The sequence below is a fragment of the Lipotes vexillifer genome, unplaced genomic scaffold, assembly GCF_000442215.2.
Source record: "Lipotes vexillifer unplaced genomic scaffold, Lipotes_vexillifer_v1.1 scaffold1581, whole genome shotgun sequence".
In the NCBI taxonomy this organism is placed as follows: domain Eukaryota; kingdom Metazoa; phylum Chordata; class Mammalia; order Artiodactyla; family Lipotidae; genus Lipotes; species Lipotes vexillifer.
The window spans coordinates 727,354-742,382 of record NW_006783235.1 but is presented as its reverse complement, the minus strand read 5'-3'; the positions used below and the strand labels follow the sequence as shown (position 1 = coordinate 742,382).

At 34.4% G+C, this 15,029-nt stretch overlaps 1 protein-coding gene across 3 annotated transcripts in view; it reads left to right on the top strand.

Annotated features, from left to right (window-relative positions):
* GRIA4 (glutamate ionotropic receptor AMPA type subunit 4) overlaps nucleotides 1-14,808 on the top strand; it is a 487,613-nt gene extending 472,805 nt beyond the window's left edge. Inside the window, exons 15-17 of one of the 3 annotated variants that reach the window (XM_007455885.1) lie at nucleotides 5,515-5,629; nucleotides 7,830-7,964; nucleotides 12,304-14,808. In XM_007455885.1, the coding sequence (XP_007455947.1) occupies nucleotides 5,515-5,629; nucleotides 7,830-7,964; nucleotides 12,304-12,468 (415 nt within the window). In that variant the 3' untranslated portion in view covers nucleotides 12,469-14,808. Of the gene's footprint in view, nucleotides 1-5,514; nucleotides 5,630-7,829; nucleotides 8,078-12,303 lie in introns of all 3 variants that reach the window. The other 2 variants (XM_007455887.1, XM_007455886.1) reach the window with 2 other exon arrangements.
* Nucleotides 14,809-15,029: the final 221 nt, after the last annotated feature.

Genomic DNA, 15,029 nt, shown 5'->3' with positions numbered 1-15,029 from the left:
ACTCTTTCTTTTAAATTCTAGAGAATTGCCCAAAACAAGTAGTCCTGCTCATCTTCAGGTTCTTGGTTGGGCTACAAATTCTCTCACTTGCCTGGCCACCAAGCCCAGAGAATTATGCTCTGTTTAAAAAGGGTATATCTGTCAAGGAGGCTGCGAACCTCAACATCTTCCAATGCTGGTAACTTCCCCCTCGATCCTGATCTGAAAAGCCTTTCAAATTCAGCTCACTTGTATATTTCCATCTTATAGACAGCCCTGTTGTAGGAGAAGAAAAAATAAACTTTGCAAAATGAATATTCTGGCCGCAGAAGGAGGCATGAAAAAGGAGGAGACACAGAATTGTGTGGACCCAATTCTGATCATCCATTTCCTATCCTGAGGGAGAATCTGAGTCCCTGGAGAAAAGAAGCAGAGAAAAGCTAGAGAGTCGTCAGGGATTCTTCTGAGATGGTTCCCCTTTAAGACACCTCCATTCAAGACAGCAACCGTATGTTTTCTTCAGAAGTATTAACTCCTTTATATTTTGGAGCCCCAACTTGCCTAGAATGTTCTGATCATTTCCATAAAAATATGAATACATAAATACATACATAAATACACACATAAATAGAAAATTGCTCATTTACACTAATAATCTACTCCTCTATGCAAATTAGAAATGTAAGAAAATGTACTCTAATAGGACCAGAGAAAACAAAACTGAAGATATTCTATTCAATTGGAAAAACTTTGTTTGCAAATTTTTATTTTTATCACAAATATAAACAAAGTATAACATTGTTTTACAGATAAAATTTTCCACAAAAAATGAATAATGAATTCCTGTTTCAGTGTATATTAAAGACTCTTAGACTCTTTCCAGAGAAAAATAAGCAAGCAGAAGCAGAAATGTGCACATAATGGAAAAATTTACGTAACAAAAGTCATTTTACTTTATTTAAATAAGGGATTGGACAACTCAATTGAATTTTAATCTGTTTGCATCCAACAGTGGTACATAATGGACAACAAATAAATATTTGTTGTCCAAAGAAATAAATATGAAGCTAACCTTGTAGTTTTCAAAAATCAAACTGCTTATTCCTGTACTTTCACCTGTTACTTTCACCAAACATGAACTATAAGATGACATTCTAAAATGTTATTTCATATTTTGAGTCATTTTCTAAAATGTTATAAAAATTAACATAAAATGTATGTTAATTACATATATAATTACAGTATGTTCTATTTTCCCTCAGGAATTTTGTTTTCACACTAGAAAGATATTTCTAGTCGGTTGTATATTGATATAATATTTATCACCAATAGAATAGGTAATAATAATAATACCCTACTCTGCATTTATTTTAAAAGGTGATATTTTAAATGGCCTGACCTAACTTAGAATCAAAGTAAATTACCAGGAGACAGTTGCTGCTTTTAAATTTTTTTCTGTAGCTCCCTTGGGTGACTGATTTTCTTTTTAAACTTACCCCTTCCATTTGGCCTGATCTTTATTGAAAGAGGTGAAAGGAGGAAAAGTGCTGAATTGGAGGAAGAGGCTGGCTCTTAAGCCTTTGCTAAGTATAAAGCCAAAGCAGAAGAGAAAATTAAATACTGCCAGTTTATCTATAAGACACATTGTGTGAAATGCACACTCAGTGATCTCAGCACAAGTATACAAATCATCTGGTGTGATCTTGACATACAGAATCTTAATAGGAAAAAATTAACTTTCCTAACAGTGATTCATCTGGCGAAGGGGGGAAAGCATGGAAAGCTGTGCCACACATGAATATGTTCCAATGAGTGGCTAATTGACCCACCTGTCATTTACAGGATTATAACAAGGAAAGACATCTCCAGCCTTCCACACAGCAGCACATTATTAAAGTTCTGCTTTACCTGGGCTATGCACCAGTATCTATGGGTAAAAGAAGAAATACCCACTGTTGATTGATTGATTTAATATAATCAACAACTGAATTATTTAGAGTCACAGTGGCAGCTTCCAGTTCACAAAATAATTAGCATCCCCACTCAACTGATAACCATTCCCAGAGCATGACCAAGGCAGCCCTAGGCCAGAGGCTCCACAGAAGAAATAAGGAAAAAGGTCTGGTATGTTAAATGAAATAAAGTGGAAAGGCATGATTTGGGAGGGGATGAATTTGTTTGAAAAATTACTCCTTTGAATGTTATTGTGCTGTGGCCCTTTTTATGGTCATAAGAAATTCATACTCATTCTTGTGAATAACAGAAATTTACTGATTGGCAATGAACCAATTTAAAAGTTTCATTGCAAAGTCTAAAACTCATATCCCCTTTGATTAATCTGATATGATTTAGTCTGAGCACAAATGATACACAGAATTTTATGCCAATTTTTATGTGAGCTGTTTAATCCAGGTTCTAGTTGGAAATGTTGGCAATACTTATAATCATCAATGACCCATAATGCTAATAATATCTACAAAATTATTGATTTTTTTCTGTTTTATACTTTATTCTCCTCCTATATATATAAAAATAGGCATACTCATGGATGTGGATATTCATATTTAAGTCATTTTGTAAATGTTGTTACCAAATAATGAGTTCTTTAGGAATTATAGTAAATCTCACAATACCCAGTTTTTAATTTGGCATTTTGAAGAATACAGCCCATTCCTGACTTTAAATATGTTATACTTGCAAATGGCCTTCTCCCCAGCCATGGAAACCAATGCAATAATAAAGGGATTATTATGGAACATATGCATTCATAAGCAGGAAAAAATGTTGTAAACAAAGACCAGTAAGGGAAGCTAACCCTTGGAGAAGGACTCTCCTAGTAATGAATTTCTTGCTCAGTGCCTGACATTCCACCAGTTGACCATTAAGCTTGGTTGTTAATAAATATCTATTATTCAAAATTCCAATCTAATCTTATCCTCTAAAACCAGACTACTGGAGTGAATAGCAGAATGGACAAAGAGGCAAGGGGAAAATGAAGCAGGTAGGAGAAATGGTCCTTAAGAAGGAAGAGAGATAAGTCAAAGGCAGTCTTCATTTAATCCAGGGGTCCCCAACCCTGTCTGCAACCTCTTAGGAACCAGGCCATACAGCAGGAGGTGAGCAGTGGGCGAGTGATAAGCTGCATCTGCCACTCCTCAGCATTACCACCTGAAACATCCCTCCCCCAACCCCTTGGAAAAATTGTCTTCCATGAAACTGGTCTCTGGTGCCAAAAAGGTTGGGGACCGCTGATTCAATCCATATTTTTGGATTCAAAATAGTTGTCCCATCTATAAGAAACTTTAAGGAATCTGCTTTCATTTTCCTTATCTTTTCAGCATTAAGTCCTCCTCCTCCCCACACAACCCATGCAAGAAGTACAATATAGACTAATATAAGGTACTTTACACATGCGTTAAAAAGGCTTTGGTGAGCTAGCCTGGGGACCTAAAAACCCTTAGTATCAGTTAAACAAAAATGCTTGTTCTGGATTCAGAATAATTTAAATGTAATAAATTTACAGAGCCCCTACCCTGAGTCAGATATCCTTGTAAATATTTTACAAAGATGAATGAGATGTGGCTTCTATTCTCAAGGAGTTCACAGTTCACCAACCAACCCTCAGGTGTAGTTTTGTAACAATCATTTCACAAATGGAAGTGCGGGATGTAATGTGGGGGTGGGGAGGTTATAGACAGTAAAATCTAGATTAACTGGGGCTAACCAAGGACCCCAATTAACCATAATCCTCACCCCACACCCAAACTCAGTTTTTTAGTACAAAGCGTTAAATCATGCTGACATTAGATTTTAATCCAGAAAACAATATAATATTTTATGAATGTGGCAAATGCATATGCTTAAATTGAACAATGAACCTTGTAAGATCTTTTGACATTGATACAAAAATTTAATTGAATTCAGAAACCAGATAAACAAAAAGAAAAACTTATATTTTAGAAACTTTTTTCAGAACAACAGTACCAAAAAAAATGGATTTTAGTTTAACTGTTAATCAGAAAACTCAATTAACCAGAAACCCCTATTTCCTAAGTCTTCTGTTGTTAATATTTTTAATTACACAGACCGTTACAAACCCTGATTCAGGTACTTCCTAGCTGACTAGATGAGTTAACCTCTCTCTGCTTTGGTTTCCTCATTTGTAAAATACAGGTGATAATAGTAACTAAACATGTAAAATATTTTTAATGGTCCCTGGTACATAGTGAGTGCTCAGTAAATGTTAGGAATCATCATCACTATAATTATTAATGCATTACCTAGTTGTGTAGATAGGTTCATAGAATTAATCCCTTGGTAACCAAATAAATGTATGCTGTGTTTCTCCAAATGCACTCAACATTTCCTAGAAGTGAAGCATTAGGAGATACAGCCAGACAAAATGATTGTGGCAGCCTTAAAAATGTCAAGAGGAATGCAAGGAGTCTCTCTCCGAATGTAAAAGCAAAAAGAAACAAAAACCAAACAACCACAAAAACAGTAACAACAGAAGATCCTAGGTGTTACTGCTTCCCATCCATCTTTTTAGGCTTTATTCTACACACACAGAGGTTAACATGGGAATGAAAGCCAGAATAATTCTTAGGCTCCTCAGAACACTGACACTGACTGACAAGTGAAACTTTCCTCTCTGAGACTCCTTGTATAATATTTAGTATTGAAGGACTCAAAGACAGTAGAAAAGAAAAATGGAATTTTATAGTATGAGGAGTTTGTTTATAAAAATCTTGGTTACCCCTAACCTATCATGTATTTGTTCTAAGAATTTATAGAATATATTATAGTTACTGTACTTTATACTTAGAGTACATTCATATGGTAGACCCAAGATAGATGAAAATTATTTCTGGTGATATCATTTAAGTTAAATACTGCAACTCAGAAGGAAAATATCAGCATGGGCTTATACTTTAATGATTTGCATATTTGTCTTATAAGGACTTTCCTCTGCATGAAGTGGCCCTTTGTCAGTAACACCTGACTCACCCTCCTCTTTCAATTAGGTCTTGGATGAGAGTGGCAAAGGAGTCAATTTAATGATGGATACTGTAGCCATACATTTAAGGCATAGAGTAAAATTCCACTAGCTGAATCATAATGCCGGCAAGAAATGAAACCAGTCCTATCTAGCTTCTATTTTAAGCCTGTCAACCTATAGCAACTTCCATTAATTTTGAAAGAGAAAAAAAGGAGCTTCTGGATTTTGAGTGTCTCCACGTTTATGGTGGGAAAACTGACAATGCTCAAGAAACCCAATACAGGCTAATAGTTTTGGATTCACAGTAATTGCATACATTTTATTTAAAAATTGTCCCTAGCAGTATGTGCCTGTTACCTAAAGCGATGGAGCAGGCCCCAGTTTTATGTCTGATTTGAAACCTGGGCCTTCAGTACAAGACATAACACCTACTGTGGCCTCTGCTCTGTCACTTTGCCATGCGATTCTAATGTAGTTTTACTTGAATAACATAAAATAACATATATAATGTTATTTATGTTATTTTCCACGTGAAGAACTCCTGTAAACCTTGCCGTTTTGAAACTCAGTGAGGCAGGCGTCTTAGACAAGCTGAAAAACAAATGGTGGTACGATAAAGGTGAATGTGGACCCAAGGACTCTGGAAGCAAGGTCAGTCGCTGCAGTTCGGGGCCTCCTCTTGTGCTCACAAAGCAGTAAATGGGAGCAATTGTCAAGAGTATATGGAAACAGTAAAAACTAAATGTTTCTCTATACACTGCCTAAACTAGAAGCTAATGTCATAGATTTAAGCCAAAGGCAGTAGCTTTTCAGAAAATTGCAAACTGCTCCTCAATATTAAGGCTTTTAAATAAACTTAAATTAACTGTAAAAATATATAAAATTCCTATATTATTCTCAAATATACGTACCACTAATAAAAATAGTGCTTTCGGATTTGGTTTTTGTTTGTTTTGGAGGCAAAGACCATGAACTGTATTATTTCAAGAACTGATGTATTCTCAGAACAGGAAATGGGGAATTGATCAGCAATCATCTACAGAAAGAATATTTTAAATATTAAATATATTTTATTCAGAAGTTCAGTCTTTTGTCACCATTTTGCCAAGCATTCCACTTTAGTTTGAAGATGACCTATTATATTTTTGTTCTGATAAACAGAGTAAACCTTCCAATTCTGTTCTATCAAAATTATTTTAATAAATCAATGTTTATGAATAATATCTTCAGCTTCTAAGATCTCATTCATGAATTTTTTTTAGAACAATACAGGAACCTATAGGCCTGATCATGTTGAGTACAAATGAAAATAGTGTTACAAACAGTTATATATTCTTTTAAAGAAAAAAATGTAACAATTTATCAGTGAATCTAAATACCTGCACAAATTAATAGGACATAATGCCTGAAAGCCACTGTTGAGGATTCTTGAAATCTTCATTTATTTTTTCCTGTATCTTCTTTTGGAAAGAAAAAACTTATTGGTTATTCTACGACATTAAATAAGTGACTTACATATATAAGAGAATCTCAGTTAATTTAAGAAAGCGACAAAGTAATGTTAACTGATCTCTATTCAGGCTTCTCCCTGTGTTTTAATCACTTTTGTCTGCCTTTGAACCAGAGTGGAATGAGAAAAGCTTGGCCAAATAATGAAATAGCTATTTCAAGCCCTTATGTAAAGTTAGAGAAGCAAAAGTACTTAATGAGCAATTATTTTTAAAATGAAGTTACCCTAAATTTTTGGTCCAATCAGTTGATGTTATGGCTAAGAGAACAGTGTACATAGTACTTTTTAAAATTAAACCTTCTCCTAATAAAACTATTTAAGCTTGCACAAAACACACTGCTGACCACAGGGCATCCTTCAGGTAGTCTACCCAAAATACTTATTCAAATAATGTTATATAATATATATTTATAATTTATGAAAAATTATGAATTCTTGTTACAATTTTAACAATTTTAATTGCAATTATATGCTTCCAATAATATGCTTGACTATTTCTGAATTTATTATGAAATAATATGTATTCTAAATCTCTGGAGAATAATATGTCTAAAATATTAACTGATCAAGCATTTTTAAGTGAAAAGGAATCATATTTTAAAATCAATAAAAATAGTTATAAATCTGTCCATAAATAATTTAGTTCTCAACTGACCGTGGAAACATTTGTATATTTTTAAAGTATCTTTTTAAAAAGTTTCCAATGTGTTGCATATATAGTTATTCCTAAATAGTATATAATATGTTAAAGTGACACTTTCCAGGAGATTTCTTAAACTGATGTGACTAAAAGAACAAATAACATATACCCTAGCACACTATTTGCATGTATTTGGTAAAGTCATGATGAACAAAGTGTGAAACTGCTAGCTTAAAGTCCCTTAGTTCTCTAAGTAGGAAGCATGCAGTTAAATTTATTCAAAAGAAATATCAAACATTAAAAATGTTTTAATGGAGGGAAAGCCAAAAGAGGTTTCCTTCGCATGTAATTGGGTTTTAAAAATGTCATTTTCAAACTTAACAATAATAAGCCCACTTCTGCCTATGCTTATATATGGCTAAGTATAGTGGTTTTCATTGTATATTTAGCAATGATAAATGTTATAGATTTTACTGAATGTAATTACACACAGTTTATTGGTAATCATCATAACTTCACTTCTGCCAAGACCTATAAGTTTTATGTTTAAATCCATAAAGCTACACCAGTGACTTATACATGTTAAATAATTTCAGGTTAAATTAAGCATTTACTTTAATTAGCTGTTTGGATTTCATGTGTTCTTTCATCTTCTGGATGTGACTTTGCACAGTTAACTCAAGTGTCTTTATCCCCCCCAGGACAAGACGAGTGCCTTGAGCCTGAGCAACGTAGCAGGCGTCTTCTACATTCTGGTTGGCGGCTTGGGCTTGGCAATGCTGGTGGCTTTGATAGAGTTCTGTTACAAGTCCAGGGCAGAAGCGAAGAGAATGAAGGTGGCAAAGAGTGCACAGACTTTTAACCCAACTTCCTCGCAGAATACCCAGAATTTAGCAACCTATAGAGAAGGTTACAACGTATATGGAACCGAAAGTATTAAAATTTAGGGGTAGGACTTAGGGCCTACTACAGTGAGTGGGTGATGCATTCTGTAAATGCAGTGTTGTGACCTGTCTGTGGTGGTATTGCTTGCTTTTAATTTAGAGCTTTACATTTTTGAAAACTTCAGTGCACTGTTCAGTTTTCTCTGGCTGCAGATGTACTGTTTGAAACTTTATGTTACCAATAGATATCTGCATTGAAAGTGTTCAAAAGACAAAAACAAACTTCCAGAATTGCTCTGTAAAATGTTTTAAACAGTATATTCTACCTGAAAATTGGGAGAAATTTGAAATTAGATCTGGGTTTCCTTGTACACAGAACAGGTTAATCTTCTCTGGAACAAACTAGTTTTAAGGTAAATGCTAACAAAGTAAGCATAAAACCTGTTTCAAATGATCAAAGCCTAGACAGTTGCCTATTTTTAATAAGGTTGTGTTGTTTTCTGAGAAAATATATGTAAAATCTCCAAGGCACATAGTAAGCACTCAATGAATTTTAGCTCCGATTCTAATTTGTTTTATATACATTAGCCATCTTTCTATATTTTTAAAAAGTGAAACACTGCTATTTGTTCATCTGGCAGTAGTCCTTGAGTCAGACCTTTAAGCAGGAGTGATCATCAGAATATTGACTACAGTTCACATTTATTAGATGAAATTCAAGTTTTACTTTCACAGCATCACTAAAGTGAACAGGCATTTTAGGCAATTTCTCCATCAAAGATGTCAGCAATATATGTTCATTAGGAGAGACACAGTAAAAATAAAAATTGCAGTGAGTATTTATTGACTTTTGTTTTCATTTCAATTGCTTTTAAGTAAGCCAGATCAGTCCCACTTACACCCTTTCATCATGTGACAATAAAAAATTATAAGCATTCAGTGAAATATAGAATGGAGGTCATTTTTTTTAAGACTCTAAATGTCTAGTACTTTTTCCCTCTGATAATAGAAAATGATTTTAAAATAAGATCTGGAAGCATTTGTTGTTGCTTTTCTTAAAGTCAGGTCTCTAAATTCCATTTTCTGAAATTATATATAATGGCTATTCTATTACAATGATAAATGAAACTTTGAACTCCCAAGAGACACTTAGTGCTTGATGTACCCTAGAGTCAAACCCAATATAATTTTTATAAGAATAAGATATATACCTGAGGTTATGCCAGGTAAACATGCTTGATTTTGATATTTATTTGTAAAAAAAACTATTGAGGGAGTTCCCTGGTGGCCTAGTGGTTAGGATTCTGGGCTTTCACAGCTGTGGCCCAGGTTCAGTCCCTGATCAGGGAACTGAGATCTCACAAGCCTGGTGGCATGGCCAAAAAAAAAGCTATTGAAATACTTGTTAGTGTCTTAAAGCAAAGAGCAAAAGCCATCCCTTTTTAACCAAGATCTTTTATCCATAATCTAGAAATCAGTGACTGAGTACAACTGTACATAGATAAGCCCAAAGTGGTTCTTTCCAAATTTTGTGAAAAAGAATTGAGAACAAAATCCTCAACTCACTCAGATCAGAATGTTTAGAGTATATCTTCTAATAGCAGAACAACAAATTATGATGATGTCAAGGTTTCTTAGCCATTATAGTAATGCTTTCAACTTAATATTTATAGAATTGTGGAGAGATTTTTCCCAAACTGCAAAAAACAATATCTGAGAAGTTTTCAGAGCCAATTATCTGGACTTCATTCTGTGATGAATTTCATAAGATATCATTTAAAAATTTTCTTTAGCATAACAAATGCATTCTAGAAAAATTCTAGAAATACTCATGGATGCTAGTTCAATACAAAGTTCTGGGAAATTGCTAAAAAGAGATATGAATTCCCAGGTTATGTACATAAAATTCACACATAATAAATGTTTTTGGAATCAGAACCTAGTACTGCAGTTCATCACATGAATTGCCGCTAGAGCTGAACTTTTAAGACAATAAATTTCAAATAAAAATAAAGTATTCGGGCTTCCCTGGTGGTGCAGTGGTTGAGAGTCCACCTGCCGATGCAGGGGACACAGGTTTGTGTCCCGGTCCAGGAAGATCCCACATGCCATGAAGTGGCTGGGCCCGTGAGCCATGGCCGCTGAGCCTACACGTATGGAGCCTGTGCTCCGCAACGGGAAATGCCACAACAGTGAGAGGCCCGCGTACTGCATAAATAAATAAATAAATAAATAAATAAAGCATTCATATCCATATGACTCTAAGAGACTTAATGGCATTCACAGCAAATGAAATGATCTGATTCTGTAGAGAAGACTTGAGAGCAAGCATTTTCCATTGTACTCCCATATTAAATGGCTTTTTCCTTTCAAAAATCCTATTGACCATAATTATGAAAATGACTGATAGATAATATTGTATCAGAATTTCAAAAACAAAACCTGAATGTCTACTTTAAAAGTGATCATCCCTCAAGGGAACACCTAATTAAGGTCACAGCCATTGGTCATAACATCCAACCAGAACAAGAACCAGACTATATGGTAAATTTATAAGAAAGTTTTCCAGTTTGAGTAGTCTCAACAGGGTCACACAAAGATTAATAGAAACGATATTTTATGTAAGAAGCAGGAGATATAAGTATAGGAAATAAGAATACAGAGAACTAAGAATACTAAGATTTAAAGAGAGAATAAGCAGTTGTCAAAGACTTATTAACACTCAGTTGCATTAATCTATAGAGAAGGAGAGATTACTTGAGAGTACATGGAATACTTCCTGTTTTGATATTTTCTTTTCTTCATAAAGGCAATCAAGAAAATAAAGGGAAAATATAGATTGTATGGCAAAAGCTTTCTGAAAAAATCACAATGCTCTTATTAATTATATTTTAATATTTCCTCTTCAAAAAAACTTTAAACTAATAGATTTTTTTAAATAATTATTTTACTTAATATTAAATGTTGAAAGGGAATCTGAAGAAACAAAGTCAGACCGTCGTCTTGGTTTGTTTTAATTTAGTGATGAGTAATTTCTATAGAGATTGTCTCCTGACTCCTGATTATAAAGATAAGTAAAATTTAATTTTTGAGACTGTTTACTAAAGGTGAACTATAATAATGACCTCAGTGTTTATCATACATATACATCAGTAGCAATTTGACTTCAACTTTCTGAAGTTATCAGGGTAACTGATCTCAAAACCTTCTCATTATAACAGTTCCTAATCCAATTTTTATTTCATATTTAATATACCATTATTCTAATATTTAAGTTACAGAGCAGAATAAATACAGGGATGGAATTTCCTAAAGAATTAGGTAAACTTAAATTCACAACAGGGAATTAAGACACAATATGAGTTATGAGAAAGTTATGATAAGCCACAACAAACTTAGGGAATATCTCCTTTACCTTATTTCTTCTTGAGTTAACATTAATTTTCAGCTACTAGAAAGAATTTAAAGGCAATGAATGAACAGCAAGTAGATTTTCATAATAACACTGCCTGTTTCTCCTCAGTGTAGTATTATTACCTTCTACCTAATATGACAGAACAAGAATATAATGAGACCTGACCCCATAACATCAATCCGGGAACTTCCCCAGTGATGACCGTTCAATGAGGCATTGAAACATGCCCCCTTTCAGTGCACTTCCCTTTAAGCACTTAAAGCTTATTAAAATATGAGCTTTAACTTCCATAGTAGGCATAGAATGAACTTTATGTCACTAATTGTCCTATTCTTGGTCATATCTATAGCTGCTGTGAATGAATGAAAGCATCTGTGGATAGATCTGTGTTCTGAAAACAGGAATATCTGTCATAAATAGTCTATATATAGAGAGAGTTTGGTTAGACAATTCATCACAATTTTAAGAGTGTAATCATTTAACTGTTAAGACATTTTATAACAAGAAAAAAAGATCCAAATAAAGCATGTTGTCAAACCTAAAGAAGCTTTTAAGTTGGGCTAGAAATACCAGGGTGTAGAGTGCAGCAAGTTGAAAAATGTGTCCTGCCCAGATTTGCCAAACAAAATCTTGTTTTATGATTTTAGAATTAGTTCTTAAACAGATAGGACCACAAACTCTAGAGTGATTTATTCTTCCAGGTAGTTGAGCTTTTCTTTCCTGTGATAAGCAGTTTTCATATGACCAGAAGAATATGGAAAAAAATGCAGATGTCTAATTATTGATATTTTGGTGTTTGTTGTGTCATATTTTGTTGAAAAGACAGAAATATTGTAACACTCCACATTCTTTCTGTTTCCTTTCCATGCAACCCAGCTGACCTTTTCTGAAGCCATAAGAAACAAAGCCAGATTATCCATCACTGGGAGTGTAGGTGAAAATGGCCGCGTCTTGACACCCGACTGCCCAAAGGCTGTACACAGTGGAACTGCAATTAGACAAAGTTCAGGATTGGCTGTCATTGCATCAGACCTACCATAAAAACCAAAAAAATAATTGAGTGCCTTAATTAAACTGTGTTGGTGACTGATGGAAACGCAGCCCTGAGGGACACGCTAAGTGCAGGTCTTCGCAAACCAATCCTTTGGCTGAGAGCGGGAAGTACATCCTAAGGCGCTGAACATCAGCAGCAGCAACATGTGCATGAGCTCAGCTCGGAAACCCAAACTCAGATTTTATATCAGGAAAACTCAAAATTTAGAATTTTTTTCTGGGAGTGGGTGGGGGGAGCTGGGATGGGTGTATCAACAGCAACAGATTTCACTTGAGTGAACTTAAAAACTAATCAGACATGCGAGTTAGCACATTAAACTGTGAAGTTTTTGCTCAGAAAGGCCTCAGTCTTCACTCCAAGGGATAAAATAGTTACAGAAGTCAATGAATATGCTAACCTGTGTCTCCAGAACACCCATATATTCAGTGGAAGACTATCCAGCCAAGAAAACAAAATCACTAAACTCTGATAAGAAAATAATAAACAAACATGTAAATCCTGTGAAAAAATTTAAAGGAAGTATTTACACTTACTTTGGAGAAAACAAATACTGAACATGCTTGCTTTTTAACTGACGTAAATTCGGTAGAGGACAACACAATTCTTTTTTCTAACCATCTTAGGGAACAATACATTGCAATAATTGAAATAAATGCCATCACTGTAAGAAACTTTAGAGACTTTTTAAAAATAAAAGTTGTTGGTCATCTTCTTGTTTGCTGTAACCTTCACTCTGTCACATGAATCAGTGTCCACAGATTACATTTGTCTCACTACCAGGAACAAAAACAAAATGAAGACAACATTAACGTAAAATCATCAGTCCACAATGTAGACTCAGAAGAGACTATGGGTCACTCATATTATCTATATTATTTATAATCTTGTTCTGTGTACAAAATTGTGGTTTTTGTACCCACCAAAAAGAATAAACAACAGACATTCTTAAAATATTTACAGAGCTTAAAGTTTTTTCTTATCATTATAAAAGTTATTTGAGAAATTTTAAGACTATAGGTGGGATTGTAGAAGTAAATTGTAGGCCATATTTAAAAATGTAGCAAGCCCTTATTATTTTTGCATAGTAAGCTACTCTTTTTAACAGATCTTTGCTTCATTAGCAGTTAAATTGTCAAAGATGGAGTGTTTAAATTGAGGAATGAATCACTGTCATAACAGCAACATACCCGGTAATTATATACTGAAATTTTACTTGGCTGCATTTTGCTGCATAAAATAATGTGTCTCTTGGGCTTCTCCCCCCATTCCCATTGTTCCATTTAAATCATTTGAAGGTACTAATAATATTTTGTGGTAGACAACATATGAAGAATTAGTCTTTGTTGAAAATTATACATGTTTATTTACAAAAATTACCTTAATTATGTAGGGATTAAATTAACTTGGTTCAAAAGGAGGTTTAGATCATTTGAAATAATAAGTACCATAACACAGATAAACATCACAATACTTAGAGATCTTGGCAGAAAGCATAAGATAGGATGATTTTGGAAGTCTGGCCTTGAAGGATGAGTTGAGTTTTCATAGGTGGAGTTTTTACAGGTGTTAAAAACCTTATAGGTGAGCAGTGACCCAAAGTTTGGCTTGTCAGTGGATTGTTTAAGGAGTATATGCAACTGGATGAGCTGAAGAGAAATGGGTGTGATATCATGGAAGATAAAATTGGAAAAGTTGAAAGACTGATCACCTTGCTTCAACTCTCAAGATTCTCCTCCCCCATTCAATTTCTGTGCTGCAGTAAGAGCAATCTTAAAAAGTGAAAATCTGATAGCTTACACACACACACACACACACACACACACACACACACACAGAGTTCCCTCAGGTAAAATTGCAAGCTCTTGAGCAAAGCAAATGAATTCCTTTATAATCTGGCCCTTACTTATTTCTTCCATGAATTCTCTCCCCCCTACCCAATTTCTGCTGCCCATAAATGAACCTCAAAAGCAGGGACACTGCATTTGCTATTTCCTCAATCTATAACACTTCCCTATTTCCTCTTTACCTGACTAACTGGTACTCATCCTTCAGTACTCAAATCATATTTTACCTGCCCCAGGAAGATTTCCATGACTATCTACCAGCCCCTGCCCATGAGACTGAGTTAGGTGTCCTTTTGATGTTTTGTCCCCATCACAGCACTTATCATACTGCATTGTAATTGCCTGTGTACTTGTCTGTTTAACTACTAGACTGTAAGCTCTTTGAGGGCAGGGACTGTCTATCTTGTTCACAGTTGTATCCCCAGCACCCAGTACAGTGCCTGGCATATTGTAGGTGCTTAATAAACATTTGTTGAATGAATGAATGAATTGAATTGAATTAATTTAATAGAAGCAAGAAAAGACAACATCTTTCATCATTAACAGTCTTTTCCTCATTAACAGTGTGTGTTAAGTATATAGTGAGTCAAAGTGAAGAGTGAAAGTTGGCTGATTTCATGGCATTGTCTACCTCATTGTCTACAGCACTAAAAAAATATATATGATCTGATTAATTTTCTGATCAGATAAGAAGGTATTCCATG